General features: G+C 31.7%; 4 protein-coding genes and 1 non-coding gene across 10 annotated transcripts; 1 reads left to right on the top strand and 4 right to left on the bottom strand.

The window, feature by feature from the left end:
- Positions 1 to 975: 975 nt before the first annotated feature.
- Positions 976 to 1,048, bottom strand: TRNAK-CUU (transfer RNA lysine (anticodon CUU)). Its single transcript has one exon. It is a non-coding gene; the product is annotated as a tRNA-Lys (tRNA).
- A 1,690-nt stretch (positions 1,049 to 2,738) lies between these two features.
- On the top strand, positions 2,739 to 4,217 carry LOC148239372 (uncharacterized). Of its 2 annotated transcripts, none has more exons than XM_088183410.1 (2): positions 2,739 to 3,293; positions 3,529 to 4,217. In XM_088183410.1, exons 1-2 carry the CDS (start codon positions 2,958 to 2,960, stop codon positions 3,955 to 3,957), a joined length of 765 nt encoding a protein of 254 aa, XP_088039536.1. In that variant the 5' UTR covers positions 2,739 to 2,957; the 3' UTR covers positions 3,958 to 4,217. The 2 variants fall into 2 exon arrangements, with proteins under 2 accessions (XP_088039536.1, XP_088039547.1); XM_088183421.1 differs by having other exon boundaries at positions 2,764 to 3,220; positions 3,348 to 4,217.
- Positions 4,065 to 11,757, bottom strand: MED28 (mediator complex subunit 28). 2 transcript variants are annotated; one of them, XM_088183390.1, is made up of 7 exons: positions 11,460 to 11,757; positions 11,239 to 11,315; positions 10,840 to 11,170; positions 8,044 to 8,166; positions 5,882 to 5,999; positions 5,657 to 5,740; positions 4,739 to 4,879 (listed from the first exon to the last, which is right to left on the bottom strand). In XM_088183390.1, exons 1-6 carry the CDS (start codon positions 11,664 to 11,666, stop codon positions 5,709 to 5,711), a joined length of 888 nt encoding a protein of 295 aa, XP_088039516.1. In that variant the 5' UTR covers positions 11,667 to 11,757; the 3' UTR covers positions 4,739 to 4,879; positions 5,657 to 5,708. The 2 variants fall into 2 exon arrangements, with proteins under 2 accessions (XP_088039525.1, XP_088039516.1); XM_088183399.1 differs by lacking the exon at positions 8,044 to 8,166 and having other exon boundaries at positions 4,065 to 4,879; positions 11,460 to 11,756.
- Positions 11,758 to 12,397: 640 nt separating this feature from the next.
- On the bottom strand, positions 12,398 to 13,011 carry LOC148239370 (uncharacterized). The gene is made up of 2 exons (XM_088183434.1): positions 12,799 to 13,011; positions 12,398 to 12,743 (listed from the first exon to the last, which is right to left on the bottom strand). The coding sequence occupies exons 1-2, from the start codon at positions 12,911 to 12,913 to the stop codon at positions 12,559 to 12,561; spliced, it is 300 nt and encodes a 99-aa protein (XP_088039560.1). The 5' UTR covers positions 12,914 to 13,011; the 3' UTR covers positions 12,398 to 12,558.
- A 390-nt stretch (positions 13,012 to 13,401) lies between these two features.
- LOC148239369 (PAX3- and PAX7-binding protein 1) lies at positions 13,402 to 19,045 on the bottom strand. 4 transcript variants are annotated; one of them, XR_015809154.1, is made up of 17 exons: positions 18,849 to 19,045; positions 18,561 to 18,775; positions 17,838 to 18,065; positions 17,545 to 17,770; positions 17,351 to 17,421; positions 17,151 to 17,220; positions 16,933 to 17,071; positions 16,589 to 16,778; positions 16,399 to 16,522; positions 16,136 to 16,330; positions 15,891 to 16,066; positions 14,743 to 14,807; positions 14,570 to 14,675; positions 14,241 to 14,433; positions 13,987 to 14,171; positions 13,774 to 13,918; positions 13,402 to 13,704 (listed from the first exon to the last, which is right to left on the bottom strand). XR_015809154.1 is itself a non-coding variant. In XM_088183366.1 (17 exons), exons 1-17 carry the CDS (start codon positions 19,015 to 19,017, stop codon positions 13,638 to 13,640), a joined length of 2,586 nt encoding a protein of 861 aa, XP_088039492.1. In that variant the 5' UTR covers positions 19,018 to 19,045; the 3' UTR covers positions 13,402 to 13,637. The 4 variants fall into 4 exon arrangements, 2 of the variants coding, with proteins under 2 accessions (XP_088039492.1, XP_088039500.1); XR_015809155.1 differs by having other exon boundaries at positions 18,587 to 18,775; XM_088183366.1 differs by having other exon boundaries at positions 14,548 to 14,675.
- Positions 19,046 to 24,292: the final 5,247 nt, after the last annotated feature.

Genomic DNA, 24,292 nt, shown 5'->3' with positions numbered 1-24,292 from the left:
TGCACATAAAAAGTTTTAATAATAAATAAAAATATAATAATAAAACTCTGGAAGTACAGTCCAAAAATTTACTTATGTAATATACCTATCACATATTCCGCGACCATAAAAATAAACGATAGTTCAATAGCACTCTATATTATAGTTTCATATTGTTTATTATTCAGTCGGACAGTCGATTCTCATGTCTCATCTACCCCAATCGTAGAGATAATCAGAATCTCACGTGAGTCATTCAATCGTGTCGCAAATGTAGATTATTATGTTGAATTAGGGGGAGTCCTGTGAGTGCCATTAAGCAAATCCCTCAGCATCCAGTGAGTCATCTCAATCATCGACATCTATATCCCAAGTTGACATGATATTCTTAAAGGCGCATACAATTTAGCGTGAAATCGCTGATCGATTGACATTGACGGAGATAATGGAGAAAATATTCGGAAAATGACTCCATTATAGGAAGAATGTGTTTTGGAACTAAGATTTATGGATCAATTACAACAGTGTGAATGCTTTGACAACTCGAGAATATCTTGAAGTTATTTTATAATAGATATAACAAAAAATACAAGATGTCGTACTAAGGAAACTAAATTTTTAATACTTGATAATTTCACTATCTGTATCATTGATAAATTCTTGATTGTATTTAGACTAAATAATATAGTAGATCGATCTGATCTAAGACAGCTCAGCTGTGTAAATAGCTGTTCCAGTGTGGATTTAGCTGTTTCTCGTAATATCAAAATACACAGAAAGTATTGTGAAATAATATATTTTTTATTGCTTGTTTTGACATAGAGTTTAGTAAGCTTTCTGTTTATAATCTACCATAATATGGTGTAAGATTATTTTGTGCCACATTATAAATATGTTTAAGAAACTATTTTATTGAATTTAATTTATTGATGCTATATGTTAAGGAAAATATCAAAACTTAAGTATAAAATATGAAATTTAAAAAGCAAAAGAAAGCGCCCAACGTGGGGCTCGAACCCACGACCCTGAGATTAAGAGTCTCATGCTCTACCGACTGAGCTAGCCGGGCCATGTTCAAGTTTTTCAAATATCTATATTAGAGGAAATGGCAACTTACGTGCTTGTATTTGGTCAACTTTTATAAATAGCTTAAATTTAAATTTCACGTTAAAGTGATTTATTGTTACATCGTATGTACAAAATATTTTTCTTTTTATAATTTTTTTTTTTTTCAAAAAGATTTATAGAAAATTGCATTTTATACAAATATATTTGGGTTTTCCAACACGTATATGTACCATAATGAGGTGTAACGTATTACGTTTCTCGGTGTAAATTTAAGATACGTTCTCAAAGATCTGGGCTGCCAGAAACTCGAAAGCTTACTTCGGGAAAAATATGAATTACTTAACTTCTTAATTTATTTTTAACGTGTTAACTGATATTTTTGTTGATGATGATTTATGCTACTCTTTATCCATAATAGTAATTTTAATTAGAAACTAAACCGTCTAAATTATAATACAATTTACATACTTTTAAACTAAGCTATCATTTGTAATGTGGGAACTAACTTTGCGAATTGCAAATAATAGCTAAATATATGTGTAATTTTAAAGTATTTAATATGTTTTTTCAGTTTCCCACCAACTTAATATTGTTGGATGTTTGTATTATAGATAAACAGATACTTCTTTATTTTGTAATTATTATTTCTGTAGAGAAAGTTTTAAGTATTAATTATTGCTATAGTTTAACGTATTAATAGTCGGTAACGAGCGTACCCACTGCGACGGCGACGACACGATTTTATTGCTTCTGATGTGGATTTTTGGACTTCTGAGAATGGATAATTGTTTTTTTCGCTCTATTATTGGTCAAAATTTGGTATAGATGTGCTACATTAAATTTGTAATATTATTATAAAAAGTCACAATATGAGCGCTAGATAATCAAGCGTTCCCACTGCGACGACGACACGATTTTATTGCTTTTGACTTCTGAGAAGCGATAATTATTTTTTACGCTCTTCTACTGGGTAAAATTCGGTTTAGGTATGTTTCATTCGATTCCTACTTATAAGTCGTAATATGAACGCTAGATAACAGAGCGTTCCCACTGTAACGACGATACCACAATTTTATTGCTTTTAACATGGATTATAAATAGGGACCCCTTTGAATTTGGCCAGAAATAATATTTAAATATTAAAAAAATATCACTGACTGGCCAACTTTTTGCCCCCCTCTGGAAAAAGTTTAAATGACGTCCTTGAAGCCGCCATAAACTGAGAACAATTAATACGTACCCATAAATATATTTAGTCATTTATAAAAAATCAAATTAATCTAAAAAAAAATGCTGTTGACTCTTCTACGGGCATTCGAATGCATCGCAGCTGTCAAATTCTCATTTATGATCGAGGACCACTAAATGTTGACTTACATAACCACTTTGGAGACCACTGCTTTAGACTACGCTAGATAAAAAAATTAGCGCTTTAAATAATAAGTAAGCACCCCTTCTTGGTTTGAATAATTTATTTTATTTGTCCTGTCAAATGAGCTTTGATATTAATTTTAAGTAAAATAGTAATTATTTTCAAGCTTTTTCCTTGTGCTGGTAAAAAATCTAGTAAAATGTATTGTAAAGTAAATTTTTATTTTTAAAACTAAATTTACAATCAATTTAATGGCATTAATGAATCAGCGTGAGTTTACGAACGCGATTTGCTATACTATTTGTTCGTATTGACAATTCTGCTTTATTTCTGCACATGCGCATGACACGTGTCGGAGTGTGAGAAATAGTAGTGATACGCTCCATGGAACATTATGTAGAGTTGTCAATTATTATCGAGTCGACACGAAACGAACCGGTTTCGAGTCGGCTCGGAACTTATCGGATTCACTCGGATCTGAGCCAGTCGTGGCAGATGCGTCGTTGGGTGTGGTTTCACGATTTTTTTTATTGTCACAATGTGGTCAGAAGACAACGTGAGCGATCTTATCGAGCTTTACCGCCAACATTCTGTGTTGTGGGATGTAAAACATAAAGATTATAAAAATAGGAGCAAGAAGCACGACGCTATAAGAGATATTTCTACGACCTTAGAGTGCGATATGTTAGAGGTTGAGAGGAAAATTACAGTTTTAATGGCTCAATTCAGAAAAACGAGGAAGAAGATTCAAAACATGAAGAAATCTGGTATGGAAGACGAAGATATAGAAAGAAACACTTGGTATGGTTATAAACAACTTATGTTTTTGGCGGATAGAATTAAGCCAAACAGAGCCAAGAATTCAGGATTTCAAGTGAGATACTATTTTAAATGCTTCTTTATAAATCGTTTTTTTTTTATTTTTCAGTGCCGTTATCAAGGAGTTTAGTGCTATATTGTATTAGATTATATGCTTCCAAGTATTCCAGTAAATTGGTTTCGAAATTAGCTTACTTATGTAGAATTCTGGAAAAATCCCCGAAACAGATGCGACAATAATTTTTTAATTTTAATTGTTTCTATTTCTACGTTGCTGCTTTCTCTTTTAGCGGCAAGACAACATACAGCAATCATCATTAGAAGATCAACAAGATAAATTAGAGATGAATTCAAATACTGAAGCCGAAGAAGAAATCGAGGTACTTACTGCTACTTCTAAAGAACAGCCGAGACAAAGCAGATTTAGTAATAGAAAAAGAAAGATAAATGTTTCGCCAAAGAATAGTATAATCTGTCCGAAGCAAACGAAGACGGGACTCGATATTCAGGTGGATCAAGCTTATAAGATCATGACAAGCTTAGCAGCAAAAAACAGTGAGATCAGTTCGCAAAAGGACGAGTATTCTTTATACGGAGAACAAATAGCGTGTAAATTGAGAAACATGGATGCTGTAACTCGACTTGAAACACAACATCACATTAACTGCATTATTTACAAAGCGGAAATGAACAAATTAAAAAATTTAACACTATTATAATTTTTTAGGTAAAACCAAATGAATTTTTAATTAATTAATGTTTTTAATTTTTGCTCATTGACTGATAACTCATAACTCAAAGTGATATAATAATCAAAATCAGTATATGTCTAAATGTTAATCATTTATTTATCAAAATATGTATTTACACGGTTTTTCTTTCGACTTATATATAAAATAATTGTATAATATACTACAATAATTAAACACATGAACTAATATGACAACAATGTCCCGTAATAAATAATAAAAAAATAAAATTGTTCATTTTCACGTATAAAATATATGCCTAACAATAAACTAAACTGAATCATCATGCTCAGTTAATTACAATATCTGTTAAATATAACCCTTCCATTAGTCTCACAGAAGTGGAGTTCGATCACGGTCAAATAATAAATTAAGTCACATAGAAACATGCACATAAAATTAAATAACAATATACAAGGTTAAAAAGAGCGAGCAATGATTGTGAACGTGCCCGAAAGTGTACATAAAATAAGATTAGATATGCATAAAATAAAATTCCAACTTCAACTCTGTATATATGTACATAATATAAAATCAAATCTTTGAAGTTGGATATCATTTTTATATAAATATATATATTTATATATACAATACACAAAAAAATAAACTTATAAAATAATTAAATGTCCAGTCATGTTACACACAGGTGTATATATAAGGTAAAACCAAATAAAACGTATGAAAATGAAACGATCCGGGGATGCATACGTAAAAAACGGAGCTCACACCGAAGAAACGAAGAGTATGTGTGTGTGTGCAAATAAACGGTGCCATAGGGTGTGATAAAGAGCGCGGACATTGACACCATGGGGCACTGTCCGCGATCAAGGGAGGGGTATCTATCATGGAGGTGTCATACTACCACCACCGTATTCGGGGGATGTACCACGACCTGAAAAATAAATAAAAAATATTAATCTTATGAATAATAATCGCCGGCCATGGAGGAGTTGACTGAACCTAAATTGTTTACACATAAATACAATAGACCCCCCAATAACACGGTAAATTGGGAACAAAGTGTAATTAGTGTACTAGAAAATACTCATACAATTTTTTGCAATACGTATGTATGAATCGGGCACGTTACATAAAGTAACGGACATTCAAATAGCACGTCTCCAATTTACCGTGTTATTGGGGGGTCTATTGTATAAAGAAGTTTAGTATCTCTTACTTATTATTTTGAGTAAAATACTTGTTTTAGTGTTATTAAATTTTTTAGCTCGAAGAAGTATCAATGCGAACTTTGTCTTGGATTTATAAATACAAGTAGAGATGATAAAAAGATTCGGCTGCAGTAAAAATATGATAACCATCTCAAAGAAAAAGAGCATTCACGCATGGAAACGGTAAAGCTTCACATTTATGATATACAAGCAGCATTATCATTCAAAACAAAGATTGCTTACTATTGTGTATCAAAACTAAATGTTTTCAATTTAGCTATATAACAGTTAGTTGTTATAATTGGTACAAAGGAACTGTTAGTAAATGCTAAAAAATTATTTTTATAGAAAAAAAATCTGTGCAAACAGTATTGCTACTCTGGCGTTGTCTGTAGCAACATGATTGGCCTTGGATCAAGAGTTTCTGCATATATAATCACTTTTTGATTCTTAACATCACAAGTATCAAGTAGTTTAATATAACAATTAAAGAGCTTTACCGCGGCCTCTTCCTCTGCCACGACCTCGCCCCCTGCCCCTCCCCCTCCCCCGTCACCTTCTTCCATCGCCCATTCCCACCAAATCTGAAATTAAATTTTGATCCATTACTGAGACGGCAAATATAATTTGCTAAGTTTTATTTTTACACCCATAATCATCCATTCTAAAGTCAATGATATGGAATCGAGTGACGAATGTCGCTCATTCTTTTGTATATAAAATACCTATATTGGTGGTGGTCTTTTCAAGGTATGCCAAAGGACCCTGAAGAGACCCGGGCTGCGGAAAAGCTCCGCGCGGCCCCTGCTGCATGTACATCCCGGGAGGGACTCCGCCCGTCATCTAAAAAATAAACGGCAACCGAAATCAAACATTGCTAAAAACACCAAAATCTTGATAAAAAAAATTAAGCAATATCCTTACTTTGTTACACCACTAAAAATCGCCAAAATAAATAAAAAACGAAAAGTAATGATAAAAAGATATATTAAAATACAAATAACATGAATTAATGATGTTTATAAATATTTAGTACAAATGAACGTTAATGAAAATTACATATTTGTTGTTAAAACTATGCAATGAGCAGAATGAATAAACGCATTAGCGTAAAGAAAAATAATACCTCAAAGTCCCGTTAAAATCGATTAAATAAATTAAAAATAACTATTTGTTAATACAAAATGAGCAAAGCGTCGAGCAGAAATTGTTTATTTAACTGACACCAAGCTATGAAAACCCAACATGATAATTATTAATACTGAAAAAGCAAGCGTGTCAAACGTAAATTTTGCACATTACAATTTAAAATTTATTATAAAAAATATCAAGTTGAATTTTTTTATTATGATTTAAATAACAGGTGTTTATAAAAATATATGTTAATAGTTTTTATCACAGCCTAGCGTGAAATAACGTATGTGGCTTGTGGTGCAAAACTAGTTCGACATGTCTGCTATATATACATACATATTACATAAATATATAAATTTAAAACTCTATCAATTACGCACGATCCGTACTATTCGTCGCCTTTGACCGAAGGTATACTCGCAACACACTTATTGTTGTGAGATTTTATAACAATAACAAATAACAAAAAAATATTTTCTGAGAATTCTTTCTTACTAACAAACAACTTCACACTGACAGTAAATCTTACAAGAGCTATACGGTAAATAAATCAATAGTAATGATATTTTAAAATACCCTAAAATATTATAATTAACATTGAATATTATTATTATTTAAAGCTATAACCTCGCATTGACGATATTTATTATACAATTAAAATAAAATGTTTAACAATTCTTTGGTAGCAATAATTTCTTATGAGATGACAATTTTGCAATTGTGTATCAATTCTATATTATAATATATTTTGACACACATTTGATTTTTATGAAAAGACAGGCCCATATGAAATTAATAAACAATAAAATAAATGCATATTTATAATTATAATCTAAACATAAATGGTATTATTATTGTTATAATTGGTGATAAATCAATTGCACTGAAAGTTTCAATTCTATGAATAAGAAATGTCAAGAAGTTAAGAAAACAGTACAGTAAAATTTTTGGCACAAAGATAAGAAAACTTGATTCATACGCGACATTACATGCTGATCAGTAATTCTTTTTTCAATGAAGTCTTATTTTTGATATATAATCGATTTTATTTTTTTAAATTTTCGGTAAATGAATCGTTTTGAAAAAATACTAAAAATATATTATTATTATTAAATGTATTGAATTAATTTAGCGCTGATTTTCGAATATTAGAAATAATTAAATTTATGATAAAATTGCTACAAAAAATACTATTATTATTATTTACAAAAATATAATTATCAAATTTATATCCGAAACTATGGGCTGATTTCGGTTTTTTTATGGATGAATTTTTAATTTGTATGGGTAAACACCTCTGTCAAAATTAATGTGAGAAAAAACTAAACACATCATCAGAAATTAAAGAAATTAAAAAAACAAAATAGATACTGCTGAATCAGCATGTCATACATATAAAATAAGTAATATATTAAACTCTTAGTGCAACTGAAAGTATGATTTATGATATATATATATAAAATAAAAACTAAAATGCGCCAAGTTAATAAAGCATACTTATAACCCAAAACCACAATGGTGCGAATACAAGCAAAATTATGCGTCTTACAATACAATAAAAATTGAGACGCACAATTTTGTCTACTAAATTAAAATGAAAAAATGAAAATAAACACTAAAATAAACAAAATAACCAATAATTATAATATTATGAAAATAAAAGCAACAACAACGACAACAAAAAGCGAACAGATCTTCAACGCATCGGTGTTTGGGGAGGTCGATGAGGGGATCTTTGGAAGGGAGTTGCTACCTGTTGCTGCATTGCAGCAGCAGCGTGTTGCTGCTGCTGTTGCTGCTGATGCAACTGTTGAAGTTGTTGGAACTGTTGTGCTTGAGCAGCCGCCACAACCGCATGCTGCATTTGTTGTTGGTTCTATCAACAATGCCAAAGTATTACGATAAGATGTAATGATACATCAATAGGTCGCTAAATGAGTCGTGTTACTTTTGCGAATAAATCCAATTTAATATTTGAGACAGAAGCTTGTCGCATCTTTATATAACCAGTCAATAAAAAAATAATAACTTTATATGTTTTATTGGAGTTTTCTTAAGTGGCGACCCGTTAATTGAGGAGTTCTTAGTCTGTAGGGTATGATCTGATTTTAGGGTAGGTGTGAGTTACTACCATAAATATTTCAAACTAAGTTCAGTGAGCATTGCTTGAAATTTGAGTTCATGTAAGTACTCAGACTCGCTGAAAATGCTTACTTTGGATTTCTAAATTTTACTATTAGTAAATGGATGATCTTATTGAATATTCCTACAAGCAAAACCTTTTTCAGTGCTATCAAATGACAAAGAAGCTTGTCATGATATGCACCCGCAAACAATATCTAAGATCGTATATAGGATATCTAATTTGTGATTTTGAACTCCTTTTGGATGCAGTAATTGCTCAAAAACCTTGTTCTAAAAAAGAGAATCGTGTACTAATTATAACTATCCACATTTTCTTCGTGAATATTATTCTTATCTCGAATTGTCTAAGGCAGTGCTCCACAACCTCCAATAATTCGTTTCAAATATACAATACTCGTGGCAATACGCATAGATGATAAGTTTTTATTTGTAGATAAAATGCTTAACTTCTAACAGTTTTACGAGAAAATGTCTGATTTCACAGACAAATGAGCATGAGCATTGTAAAATACAGATTTAGAAGAGGAAGTATGACACGTAGTATACATCATTAGGGGAGAACAGATATCAAACACGGCAATAGTATCCAGTAAACTGCTTCGTCGTCTAAATTGAAAGCAACCCAATTATTCTGAAAATGATAAACTGTATTTTTATATCTTTTTCTTTCAAATCTAAAAGAGAGACAATTAAAGACATCTGTCAGTTTCTGTAAGAGCCTTATTATCATGTTGCAAGATCAATTGAACAAGAAAAAAACACATACTATAATTTATGCTCAGGCATTAACCACTTAACATGCGGGTGTTTTTTTGCAGTGTTCCAAAAAATCATATTTTTTTATTCGAAATTAAAATAGTAAATAATTATATATAAATAGGTACAATCATTTTTTTTTTTTAATTTATAGTTTTTGCAAAGTTGAACGATTGCGAAGTATTTTATATCAAATTAAAGGTAATTGAATTTCCTATCAACGGTCTATACAACACAATGTTTTTAAAGATTAATTTTCTGCACTCTCATTTGGATTTCTTCTCTGATAATCTTGGCGATGAAAGTGATGAGCACGGTGAACGTTTTCACCAGCAAATGGAGGCTGTGGAACGGCGCTATCAAGGATTTTGGGATAATGTGATGATAGGTGACTTTTGTTGGTTTCTCACTCGAGAAACTGACAATACACATAGAAGACTGAGCAATTCGAATCTACGGCATTTTAAATACCATTTGATATTTATATAAATAACATTATAAGCAATAAAGTCAAGATAATCATGAAAATAGTTAAAATTGTATTTCTGTTTTTTTACTCAAATGCTATAACTTCTATAATTTCCAACCAATTGTGATAAAACAGCAGCTTATTTTTTTTGTAATAAATTAGACTAACATCCAACAAAAATAAAACAGGACTAAATTTTTTTCCCAGTAGTCAAAATATCTTCAATTTTGCTAAAAATGATCCAAAATTGTCGATAAATTCATAAATAGTACCTAAACCAATAATCTGATTGGAAAGTGTTTAATTAATTTAATTACATTTAATTTGATACAAAATACTATTTAGAACCAAAACATTTTTTCTCTACTTTCTTAATTTTTGGATACAGAACGCGATTTTACATAAGAAATAACTCAAATGTTATGGGTCAATTTTTTTTGAATATATTTTAGAGCAAGCCAACGGTAAGAAAGTTTTCCGAGTAACAGATAATAATTGCATGGATAGCAAGCAACAAAAAAAGTTTAGTTTCTTGTGTGAAAATCGTCAACGAAAGTTGGTCAAGAACACTATTGAAATAAGCAATTTGGTAAAGTTCAGTTTTAGTATAATCTGTTTTGTTAAATTTTTGGCATCGGTTAAGCATATTATTCTGCATTATCCCTTTGCGATTGGGAAAATTCGCTATATAGTCTGCAAACCAAAACACGAATTTCGCATTTTTTGTGTCATTTTAGTATTTCTTTTTGTTAAGATATAATATGTTAAGAACTATACGTATTAGGTATAAATTCCACTAGAATTGAAAACATATTTTTTATCATAAAAAAGTAAAAAAGATTGATAAATATAAAAAATAACATTTTTTAATGATCAAAAATCTATTTTTTTATTTAACATCTATAAACGGTTAAAACACGAAGAAGTGTGATGTGACGTCGATCAATGAATATTTTAAAGAGACATAAAAGATTATATTCTTTGTTTCAATTGAAAATTTATGTGAAGGAACTTTTTGTTTTTTTAAAATAAATAACGTGTTTTCTTCTGTGTTATTGTTAATATTTTTCTGTTCGTTAGTTGTTATAGTGATGTACGACAAGATTCATTGGACTTTGACTCGCAAGTAACGCGACTTGTGCGGCGACCTAACGAATACTTTAATAAATATAAACCCACCTGCATAGGATTGTGCTGGTGTTGCATAGCCTGCATCGGCGATTGCGGAGTCGTCGACGGCGGCGCTGGAGAGACTCCGGGTCCGCTGCCACTTCCGGTCGGAGTTATCGCCGCCGGCATCGGACCTTTCGCATAGCCCTGCAGATCGGCCAGAAGGTTCTGCCAAACTACTATCTTGTCGTAATGCCGCTTCAGAAGCTCTTCTTTCCTCTGCAGCTCTAACCTCAATTCGTTGTTATCTTCCTTCACTAACAGCTCCGGCTTCAGCGCCGACAATAAAAACCTCTTTTGAAGAAAGAACGCCTCCATCTGCCGCGCTAGATCTATGAATCTGAACCGTCATCATTAGAACCGCAACGCTCTTACTAAACTAACCAATTTTAATTTAAAAAACCTAACCTCTCCACTTCTACCTTCACTTCTTCCTTCTCCACGCAAGGACCGGCCTCTTGTTTCGTCAGTACATTCAGGCATGACTGAAAAGACAAAAGACACACAATCGCAATTTAGCTGACCAGCGAAAAAGTTTCCAACGCCGAAACGTCAAAGTGAAAAGTGTCATTTCAATCTTCAATTCAAAAAACAAATGTGTTTTACTTTATAAGACACGCCTGAAATACCTGAAAAGACTCTTCAAACTCTTCGACGAGATTTGCAGTGCCGTTGGAAGGGGCCACCATTGTAGAGCCCCGCGACACTGAAGACGCGCACGCCCGGGGCGCATGCGCTGAATGGATTCCCGCAGAAACAATGACTGGCAAATGGCGAACGCGCGCATGCGCACACACAACTCGTGCACTTTTCCACGCGTTGGCCTTAACAATCATTTATTTCATTTCAGCATCAAATTTTTAAATGTTTTGGGGAGAGGGGGCAATGCGCAAATCATTAGTATTTGCTAATTTTTTTTGTTAAAGAGTGAATTAAATTTTGTATTCTGTAAAGTTTATAAACTTATTTTAATTATAATTCATAACTCACCCCATTGCGCAAAAATGTTCGTCAGTATTCAGATGATTATTTCAATTTCGGTTTCATACTCGCTACTTTATTTGAGGACGAAACATAGCACTTGTGTGAATTAGGATTTGAAGCAATTGAAGAATATAAAGGAGAAATTTGAAACAAGAATAACAATAAATTCATTGTTCTCTGGACGAAATGCTAACAAAAGTCGTACTCTTGAAGTTAGTTATGAAATTTCTCTGCTCATAGCTAAATCTGGAAAAATCATATTATAGGGACGGAATTAATTTTACTAGCTATATTAGTTTTCTCAAAAAAATTTTGGAAATAGACGACAAAGATGTGAAAAAATGCTACCAAGCAATAGCACTATTAGTAAGAGAATAGTCAAGATAGCCAAAGATGTAGAAACACAACTGATTGAAAAATTGAGAGCGAGAAAATTCTTAATATAGATGCCTGTATTGATAGCTTATGCAAGATATAATGACAATGATGAATTTAATGAAGAGATGTTATGTGAAACATTAGGAATATTAAGAAACACTGCTCTTAAAATATTACACTTTTGCGATCTTAAAAAATAGAATACTTATTTTTACTCGTAGTCGATTTCGATTACATATTTTTATTAAATAAACACTAATTTTATTACACAAATCATTATAAATAACATGTATTCTTGATAAAATTTATTAATAATTGTAAAATACAAATGTGTGTTTTTAATAACCATAGTATTCATCTTCAAACTCAACCAGAGAGCGGTTTCAAGGGCACTAAATCATGTTCCATGTCTCTAAGTATCGGAGGATTCGTCGGGATAGGTAGAATTCCTCGGCCTCTATTAAACAAAGGTTTATCGGGACATTCTTTGTTGAACCAGTTCAATATTCGCTTATCTTTCAACGCCGTCCTTGCTTTGTCGCACGTTAAACCTAAAAATTTTTCATTAAAGATATTCACTTAAAATATAATAATAATAATACTGACCTGAAAAAATGAACTTCTCCTTTTTGTGACTCTCAGACTTCTTGCCTTTATGTTCGTGTTCGCGAGGTAAACAAGCGACTATCGTTATCAACGCAAATAATATTAATAAACGCATCTTTCCAATCAGTTTTTAAAACAAACTGCTAGTGCCGAAGGACTCGGAACGAATGCGACTTAACAACGGCCACATGACTCAACAATTGTTCATTATTCACTACACACATGGATTAAAAACAAAGAGTTCAATTTTAAATAATTTAAATATGTAGGTCATGTGAATTCATTGTTTTTGTAAGTTCCTTTGTGTTTATTCTTAACATTCGATTTATTTATGTTACTATTAATAAATAAATGTTATTATTATTTAAATTCTAGATATATAACGAATCATCATTAACTGTTAAATTTAGTAAACACCCTATTCGCACAGACTGATAGCTATAAATTACAATAATGACGCATGCAGATAGCGACACTAACAATCAGTCAAGTTAATTTGTAAAAATGCTAATTTAAACTGCGAATACGAAAATTATCAAAATTGGTCTAGATCTATTGTTAGTAATGAATGATAAAACAGGCGTATTTAAATAAAAATATATATTGTTTTATATGCATTGTTTAATTCAATCAACAAAAATATACAATCTGGATTCTGATATACATACATTATACATAATATTTAATAAATACGTCTTTTGATACAATTATAAATTAAATTATGTATATATACATTTAAGCCTTATTTTATATTTTTGACGACTTTTGAAAAAAAAATATACATAGTAACTTATAATCAAATTGTCTTTTTATTATACGTCACAATGGTGCTGTCAAGTTCATTTTTTAGCCGATGGTCCGTTCTGTAAGATGTTTATGGCTATTCTTATCTGATCTAATGCTTTTCTGAAATTAAATAAATATAATGAAATTTATTTCATACAGAATCATATTAAACAATATTAAGATACATACAAATTCATAACGTTATCAGCCAAATTAGATAACACTTCTTGACAACAAGTGTAAAGCTGCTGTAACGGTGGGTTTCCACGTTCTTGGTCGATCCAATTCTTTGGCAGACAAGTTACGATTGCATGACATAAATCTGCACTATAATCTAAAACGAGAGGAATTTAACCACCAATTGTCGATAACATATATAATAATAAGATTATCAGTCTTTACTTGGAGGCGAACATCTTATAGCTGCTAGGAGATATCTTTGTAATAGTCCTCCAAAAGCTACCGGCGTTAATACTTTATCGGCAATGGTTCCATTTAAAGTGATTAGATTATTTAAGAATCGAACGGCTGCTGCTCCCTGTCTTTTCAAAAAAGCGCTACCTCCACGAGGACTCAAATCGACAACACTAAAAAACGAAGAAACATTAATACAATATGATGAATAATTATCTAAATACATATTTTAAAAAAAATACCTCTTTGGTAAAATAGGTATAAAAATATCATGCTGTATCGTAATGTTTATTCTGCTCACTACAGCTTTCGCCAAATCGGAATAATATCTATTGTTCGCTTTTGCACCCGGCAAATTTGTTGATCTTCTCAATAAAGATGCTAATCTTCTCGTTTGGGCCCCCGACATAGGATCCCACGTCCCCGTGACCAATTCTAAGAACAAAACAAAAACATTACATAAAACAAACAAAGAAGAAACAATACAATTCAATATCAACACTGGAGAAGGCGTCCTATAATTGTTTTATCATCAAAATATTAAAATACCTGTAAGCTTAGGGAGTATAACCTTTTGTATTATATTAGGTATTAGACAGATGTCTGGATCGGACGCCAGAACTTCTTCATTTTCAGGATTGTTAGTGTCTTCGCGGAGCCCATAAAGCATCAAACCCCTAAAATATAATTGAACATTAATTCATATTATTAATACATTTAACATGAATTGTTCGAAATAGTTACCTGTACCACTGCATTTTATCCCAATCTGGAGTGTCGTCATCTGTGATTGGATTCCATAACAATAACTGAAATAGTACGAGAAAGTTCATATTAGGAATCAATATAAAAACAGACAAAATTCTTCCATATTATTTTTTCAAATTAGTTTAACCCTTTGGACGAGTTAATCAAAAATAAATATAAAATTTTTTTTTTTTAAAAATTCAAATTTTACTTTGGTTCTGTGTTTAAATGTTCTGATTTTTTAATTTTTATTTATTTAAAATGATATTTTATGTTTATTCACAAAAAAAAGTTTTTTCTTAAAACATTTTTTTTTACTGATTTTTGCGTAAAGAGATAAAAAAATCAATTGAGCGACTGTAGTCGACTATCGCGTCCAAAGGGTTAAGTCCTATTAACCTTTCCTATGCCACGAGCCGCATACGGGGCTCAGTAGCTTTGCGACCGTATTACCAAGAGCAACATATGTGACTCTCACGAAAACTCACTAGCGCCACGAAATAATATTACAAGACTATTAAGATATATAGAGACGTCTATGAAGAAGCGTTTCAAATTATTACCACTTGAATGGCTATTATTTTAATGTCATTTTCATATAAGAAATGATGGATCATACTGTTTTTGAATATACAATACACAACTTTTAGTAGAGTCTAAAGGTATGAGTCACTCTGTGACTACACTATCTAATAATATGCTCTGTAAGTATATATGTTACAGTGAATGTGTATTCTTCAGTGAAATCAAGTCCAAATACATTTTCACCAGTAGATATATATTCCTACTAGTGAAAATATAACTTAACCGATAGGCGCCAGTGAAATTATATGTTGCTCTAAAATATCTATGAAACTCAATTTGACAGTTGCGAAACGTCCATGTAATGTATAAAAAGAGTTGTAAAATATTAAAATTCAGTGATGTTATGGTCTGTTACTAGCGGCAAACAAAAACCTAACATAAATGAATTTATCTAATGAAAGTTCAAAAACAAATAAATTGTCAAGTTGGGTTTGGGTTTGAACAGCAAATGGACGTTTCGCAACTGTCAAATTGAGTTTCTTACACTTACAGCAGCATACAATTACACTAAAACATATATATATATATATATATATATTTTATATAAAAATGGCATTTACCTTTAGCCTCAAAAAAGGTCCAATAAGTCGCGGCAAACATAGACTAACATAAGCGTCTACGTAAGCAGCTTTATCTCTACGCTTCCAGTCTTCTAATCGGGAAAGGACACTGGCTATGGATGAGAACTCGTCCAATGTGTCGGAGAAGAACGAAGCGGCGTCTGCTAAGATTTGTTCTGCAAATGCAAATATACACTCACACGAATGTTCAATATTCGTAATCGAATTAACTTACGAAGACATACCTTGGTTCGAATCGTAGGCGGCTATCTCTATTTGCGGAAGTTCATCGTCACTGGAGTCTCCTTCGCGGTGCACAAGAGGCGGACCTCCAGCCGCCAATTGTTCCCTAGCTCTTCTGCGTCTGAGTCTTCTACCTTCTCGCTCGGTGCAGCGTCTTCTCTGTTCCTCGTCCATAGCGTCTTTTTTTGTTACACCGCCTACAAAATACACTAAAATGTAAAAAAACAAAAACATAAACTATGACAATAACGGAAATGAATAAAACCTGCTGTTTGTAAGATTTCTTGGGCTTGATCTCTGGTGTCCGCTCTTCGTCTCTCGCATAAAAATGCAGCTTTTCGCTTTTGTAACGCTAAAGCGCGAGCCTCTAGTGCGTTTAAGGTCGGCATCTAAAAAGTCATAAGCATCAGTATATCTCACGAATTTCTATTATAAGAGACAAAACTACGATTTACCTTTTCATCTAAACATTCGATAAGATCGGTGATGTATCCTCTCATTTTTTGATAAAATTCATATCTGGACGCCAGTAAAGGTGCTTTTTTAGACGTTATGCTTTGTGTATTGTCGAGCGATTGAAATTCATCGTCCATATTTGAGAGTTCCCTTTCTTTTTTTTCTTTTGATTCTTCCATCAATATCAACCTGTATAATTTAATAAAAATAGACAATTTATAATTGACCCTAATAAATAATAATAATGTATTGTCTATTTTTAATAATTAAAATTATTTTTGCATAAATAACTCGCTTTTTATTTTCACATTTGCAACAGTAAAAAATAAATAAAAATATTTACCTCTGTTCTAGAATATTAGTCAATTGTATTATTGATAATGGACTGCCTTCGGACTCTACTACGGGTCCGAGATGCTCAGATGCGATGGATAATAATCCAACAGAAGCTGGCGCTAACGAAAATGGATTTATATCCGTTTCTAAAATGTAAATTAAAATGATCATTACATTATAAATAAATAGGTATTTATTGATTCATATATTGGTCTGATAATATACCCAAATACTGTACAGGTTGTGGAATCATATAGTTGTTACCGTAGTAAGTTTCTTGCTGGACGGCAATAATCTGTAAATTAATAAAATTATGAAATGAATACATAATATACCATTTTAAAAGATATATTGTAATGGATCAAGTCAAAACATCTCTTTTGGCATTAAATAATATTACCACAAGCGTACATAATTTATTATACCTGATTTTGAGTAACCGCTTTCCTTATCTGTTGCGCTTCCCACTCTTCTCCGCCGCTATCGACATCAGAACCTAACAAGTCAATATAATACAAATAGATCAGTCTTTCGATGGTGGTTATAATTATTATTAATTAAAAATACACGGCAATAATCAGATTAAAACTCCTGTAAGCGATTAAATATTTTATTTTACCGGTTCCTTCTTCTCTGGCTAATTTAATTCTGTCTTTTCGCGAGGCTTCCGGAGCGACACCCTTCACGTCTATCCGATCGGGATCTTCGTCGGAAGCGTCGCCGGCTCCGTCTTCTCGAACGAGTCTTCCCTCATGTTTTCCGCCAACGGTAACGGCTGAATGATGATTAGATTTCGAGTCAGAGTTGGAAGATTGCAACGGTACATATTCACCGATCTCCCGAGCCTGCAAATTAAAGCAAATATTAGGATAATTTCTATTTAATCTAGGGTTGGTTTAAACTTTTTAATACCTGCTGCCTTCGTTTCCTAGCAGCGTGGATGGTAGCAGCGTCGGGAATCACACCCTTATCCAACAACGCCCTTACCGAATCCCGCGGTCGGAAAACAGGCTTAAACCTGGAATTGGCATCTTTTCCATCGTCGCTGTTTTCACAGTCGGATCCGCTGAGATCTTCGGTGGCTCCGGCCGCAATGGCAGCTCGTCCGGAAAGAATCAACCCTTCGACGGACCGCGAACTCTGCAATATCAATTATACACATTTAAAACCATTTATCGCAACTTAGCGTAGAAGTATAACGTTTTAAAAAAAATATCTTATGGCCCGTCACGATTCTAGAATAGCATCTCATACTTACGTTTATGTGATATAATATAGAATACTGAAAAAACTAGCCTACGCATGCCGATTATGATTATTCTTATTTATATTTAATTAAAATTAAAAAAAATAATAAATTGATTTTGTGATAATTTATGAGATTGTTAGTCGTGTGATATACTGTGTGTATATATATTTAATATACGCTATATGATATTATCAAGTCACAAAATCAAATATATATAAATGAGACGATTAACATAGCCCCAAATGCGTGTATTTTTTTATTCACACCCAGATCGTGTTAACAAACGTTGAAATAGTATGAATAGTAGAAATAAAAGATTATAGAACCGATCGATGCGAATAAAAAATTACACCGCGTATACAGATATCAGTTATGCAATTTTGTACCTTAGGGAAATTATCATTTTTCCTACTGTTTTTGAAATGGTCATCGTCTTCGCGGCTGGGCAGTGATCCGTTGGTCTTGTGGCGCGGCCGTTCGGGGCTAACGACCGTAAGCTCTTCTCTGTCGCTCTTGTGTCGCCTTTCGCGAACCTTTTGTTTTTGCAGCTTTTTACTGTACGACGATTTCTTCACTTTGAACACGTCAGTGTCTTCCTCGACTGCGGGATTGGATCGAAATTGAGAATTAGCGTCGATAGTCACCGGCGTCGCGCGAGAGGGAGGATACTGTACCTTCGTCGACGAAGCTGAGGAGCATCTGAGGAGGACGGGGCTGAGGCGCCGGCGGGGGACTCGCGGGTTCGCCCCCGCCGCCGAAGCTGTCATCGCCTCCCGGAGCCCTGGACTGGCCTTGGGCTCGACGCCGAGGCTTGCGAAACAGAGACATGCCGCCGATTGACATGCCCGCTTCGGCGGCTCGATTGCGGTCTAAAAGTGTTCATTTGCGGCCATGCCGGCGTTTACGTCCTTCAAATTTTTATTTTTTATTTACAATCTTTCAATTTATTTTTTATTATAATAAATCCATATTTATTCTAGCTTACATTTATTATTTATTATTACTGTATATACATACTGGTTTGATTATTGATTTATACATTAGTATCTTATTTTCCAGCGTCACCTGCGGTTGACGGCAGGTGGTTATTTGTCCTCACCCTCTGAATTTTGCCAGAAAATGCATGTCAATTGACTGTTGAGAGACTGAAATATTTTTAATTGAGCGTAGAACGAGACCACGCTATGCATTTTTGTCATTGTTAATTACTTAAAATATAACATAGATCTATAAACATATAACATACAAAAATAATAAATTATAAAAATTCCATACACGTGTAATTTTATTACCAGAACAAAAGTCTTTTGCGGTTTATGTAAATAAACGTTTTCCTGTCGTTCAATTACAGTTTTTTATTTATTAAATCTACCGATAAGAGGCGCATAAAATACTATGTCGCATTTCGCATATTGCTCCATAGTTTGTCTGCACTTGAAAATTACATTATGTTTTAAATATATGATAGCTATCCTTACCGATATTTCTACGGACATATGATATGAGAGTATTGGTCAAAGTATATTAAAATTGAATTTTCATCAATAGGAGTGCACAAAACTTACAATAAGTGAGAATGAAATGAAACATATCTAAACCGAATTTTGACCAATAGGAGAGCACAAAAAACAATAATTCCTTCTTCAAATTCTGAATCTACAATATAAATCATAAGTAGTTAAATATAATACCGTACCTACAATGGTATTTGGCAATTTTATTGGCGCCACACTCAGAAACCAGATCGTTATGAACATTTATTCGGCCTTTGGCCCTAACGTCTGCGAAAGTGGCCAACAACGTTTTGCTAAATAAATAAGTTTTAATTACAATTTTGTATTGCCTTGCGCGTGTTAATACCCCAAACATCGGTTAAAGATCGATCTAATATTTATCTTGAACATGCCTTAAATTCGCAACACTGTTTCCTGTTCATAAACAGAAACAAATTTTAGATGAGTAACGGAAGAAGCTTCCTTTTTCGCGCAGAAAAACCGAATCACTGAATAAACCTTCCACTTGAAAGAATTAAGAATTTTAAAAATACATCATGACCATAAACTTGTTTAGCGGAAACGTTAATGCTGCTAAATTTTATTTTTACTTTACTTTCGATAAAGTCCTGCTATGTCAGTAATATATTTCTTAAATAACATATAATCCTTTAAAAAACAGCTTTATTATCACTAAAAGCAGTACTGAAAAATGTGTAATTCTATTTTTTTTTATTTACTTTTCATAAAATAAAGTATACGTTGATAGTTTAACAAAAATACACGTGAAAAACATTTTTCAGTAACTTTGTTTAAAAATATAATATTGTATTTAAATTGTAGTCTTTCGAATTAAAAGTTAATTGAAAAATGATTCAATACATGCAAATCTTACTAAAAGTGTCACAATAATGTTTTCTCGTAAAAGAGAATTAACTTTCTTTTTTTATTAGCTAAAGGTAAATGTATATATTTTTTTCTCTATATTGTCAAAATACATAGATCTCACATTAGAATGGAAATTTTCGTGGAAATTTCATAAAAATAAACTAACTAAAATAATTAATTAAATACTGGAACCAAACTACACTCACCTCTTCTCTATAAAAGTTAAGGGAATAATACAAATAAATTACTTATACATAAATCTATAATAAGACATTTAATTTCGTGTGCTTTCTCGGTTTGGGGATTTATAATTATTACTCAATAATACTGCAAAACCAGCTATATATTTCACTATAATTGCATCAAATGTTCCATGATTTGCCCTTAACCGTCCGACCTACATTGTTTTCAACAAAGTAAGCCCCAATGACAGTATAGCATAAGAAATTTGCATTCTTTGTAGTTTATAAAAAAATATACACAAGATAAGTAGGTTAGGTTATATGTATGTTTTCGTGAATTTTATTATAATATTCCGTTTCGTAATGACAGTGTTGCTTATTAATCGATTGAATCGATTATCTTTTTTATTTTATTAATAATTCCACTAGATTTGTTAAATGGGTTACAGTTTGGTATTCATAATTTATAAATATTATGTATTTTAACTAAAGGGAAAAGTTTAATTTATTTACATTGTTAAATATATCCATCAAATATGAAACAAAACATCCATTTCCATTCGTTAAAATGGGAAGAAAGATCTGATACAAGGTTCATTAACTTCAACAATTATAATTAAAACCCTTTTGTGAGAAAACTGTTGTACTTCTATGACACGTAGTAATGGATGAAATTACCCACCGAAATGTATAATTCTTAGTATTTTTCTCAAATACTGAAATATCTCGCGGTTGTAGCTATAACAGTGCTTTCAAAATTAGGGTCTCTATTTTGAGAAACACCACTGTCTTTATTACCTGTCAACTAAATTTTATCGTTTATTTATGTGTCAATACAATTAATATTATTTCATTGATAATAAAGTAGGTTAACTTCCACGAACGATGAATTCATTTGCGGTCGTCATATATGATATAATACATATAAATAAATGTTTGAGAAGTATAGTACGTGCCATGCTAGCAGGCATCATGGTGCATTTTTATGAATCACACGCCATATGGGCGTTGCGGTACAGCTCATGTCTATATTTGGCTTCATATAGAAAACTCGATTTGTGTGGGTATGCGGCTGTATTGCGATCCTTGTGTAGGTATATGTCTCGTAATCGAAAAGACGACCACCATTTTAGTACATATGGTTTTGTAACGTGGTGCGCAGTTGAAACATTATTGAAAACAGTATATGATTTACTATTTATTATAGTTGACTTAAAAAGGTTTTTATGAAATACGTTAATTATCATTTCAGACCTCGCCTGCTATTTCAGCCGATCGATAATAGTTCTAAGGTCCAAAAACTTGTTTTGTCGATAAACCCACGTAGATACCTCGTCGATTTAAGAATGTTATACATATATTTGAAGAAAGTCCATTTATTTTATAAATTATGTATTCCAATCGATAGTCTGTAATGACATTCCTGGTTCTAAATCAGAAATTCTCGGATTATCCCTTAAAGAAAAAATAAAAAAAAACGTTTTGAATCTATCCCGAAAATATTTTTTAAAATGTCATTTCAGTAAAATCATATTAGAATACATTTTCACCGGTAGATATATATTTTTACCAGTGAAAATATAATTTATCAGTCAGGTACTAGTAAAATTATATGATTTCAACTTTTTCATACGTAGCAATATGTATATATAATTACAGATTTATCATTATTTATTTATATGCGATGTATAACTGCTCTAGTAAATTTGTATTTTTCGGTGTAGTAATATTTTCACTAGCGAAGTCCAAAATTTTCACCAGTAGATATATATTTCTAGTTACAAAAATATAATTTAACTGATAGGCGCTATTGAAATTATATGCTACTCAAAAATGTATAAGAAACATAATTCAACATTTGCGTAAGTTACATTTGCTGTAAAAACCCAAATCTAACCTACACGAATTTATTATTTTATATTATTTTATTTACTTAATTCCACGTGAGTAAGAAATAACTTATTTAGTAGATTAAAATTATAAATATAATATGTATACATTTAGAAAAATATAATAAGTAAGCTTAAAATATTTATTATTAAATTTTAAAAGAACAAATATAAAAAATAAGAAGCATAGTAAAAGCAAAATAAAAATAGTAATTGTATAATGATATGATGTCTATTATTTATTAACTTAATTTTATTTCATTGCAGTTGCATGAATTCATTTAAAAATATTAAAAGTATTAAATGCAATATATTTTAAAGAATTTGTGCCAAACTTCACAGAAAATTCTTGAGGGATGTATAATGTCATTAAGATTCATAGTATTTCATTAAATGACGTGCATTTTTTTAGCCAAATTCAAGGGGGTCTTTATTTAGAATCCACGTCAAAAGCAATAAAATCGTGCAGTCGTTGTCGCAGTAGAAACGCTCGATTATATAGCGTTCATATTAAGACTTTTTATAACAATATAACGACTTACAATAATTGGGAATCGAAATTGTTTTTGCGTTCTCCTATTGGTCAAAATTCGGCTTAGATATGCTTCATTCGATTCTCACTTAATATTGTTTCAATATATTTTTTTTTTCAGAAAAATGCATGCCATTTAACGAAATACTATGAATTTTAATTAAATCTAAATATTAAAAGAAAACGACACTGACTGGCCAACTTTTGCTCCCCCCCCCCCCTCTCGAAAAAGTTGAAATGACGTTCCTATGATGAGTTGGAGTCGGAACATTATAAGCGAAGTCGGAGTCGTAAACCCCGACCAATATTTTTTTAATTGTTCGTCGTGCGCCATGCGTTTTAAGTTGGTAATATAAAGTAAACAAAAGTTATTATGCACTTAATACCCAATAACAGCCGACCGGTCACCGGCTGGCGTTGTCACACATAGATACATACTATGGCGCGGCACTAATCCAAGTTGATATCCTGGATCATTTTTCTACACTGGTCATATTTACATATGACATTAGAAATAGTATGTATTACTAATTACTTTCACACCTAATTCGCTAACACATCATCTAACTTGTCATAAAAGTTCAGAACTCGACAACATTTCCAATATGTACAGAAAAATCACGTAAATTGTATACCAAAAATTATTAATCATTTTTTGTTCTTTCTTCTTTGTTGTTATTTACATGAAAATAAATAGATAAAATAATTAAAAACAAATTTAATATTTTACGATTATTTTCGGGAAAAATTTCCAATAACTCCACAGCCCTGTTTAAAACCTTCGATTGACTATACATTATTTAAACATTTTCTAATAGCATTACTTTTTACATAATACAAAATATTCAAAGATTTTTCTTTAGATATGTATCAATTGTAATTAGTTCTCAAATCGCAAAATTATAGAATTTTTACTCAAAATTTATTTGCAAAGTAATATAATAAAAGCGTTGATAAAATATTATTTTCCTAATTGAATTAAAGTCAAGTTTTAATTTGGCCGCGTAGCGCAAATTTTATGGATATTTTATTTTATATATTTTAGCTACCATGAGACATTTAAGAAGGTAAAATAAGGTGTTTTAGTGTAAGTGGCGCAGAATTTTGAACATTGTAGTTATAAAATCATTGACA

This window comes from Plectrocnemia conspersa, unplaced genomic scaffold, assembly GCF_051122295.1.
Source record: "Plectrocnemia conspersa isolate PC_06_02 unplaced genomic scaffold, ASM5112229v1 ptg000001l, whole genome shotgun sequence".
Taxonomy (NCBI): Eukaryota; Metazoa; Arthropoda; class Insecta; order Trichoptera; family Polycentropodidae; genus Plectrocnemia; species Plectrocnemia conspersa.
This window is presented reverse-complemented; position numbering and strand designations above follow the sequence as displayed.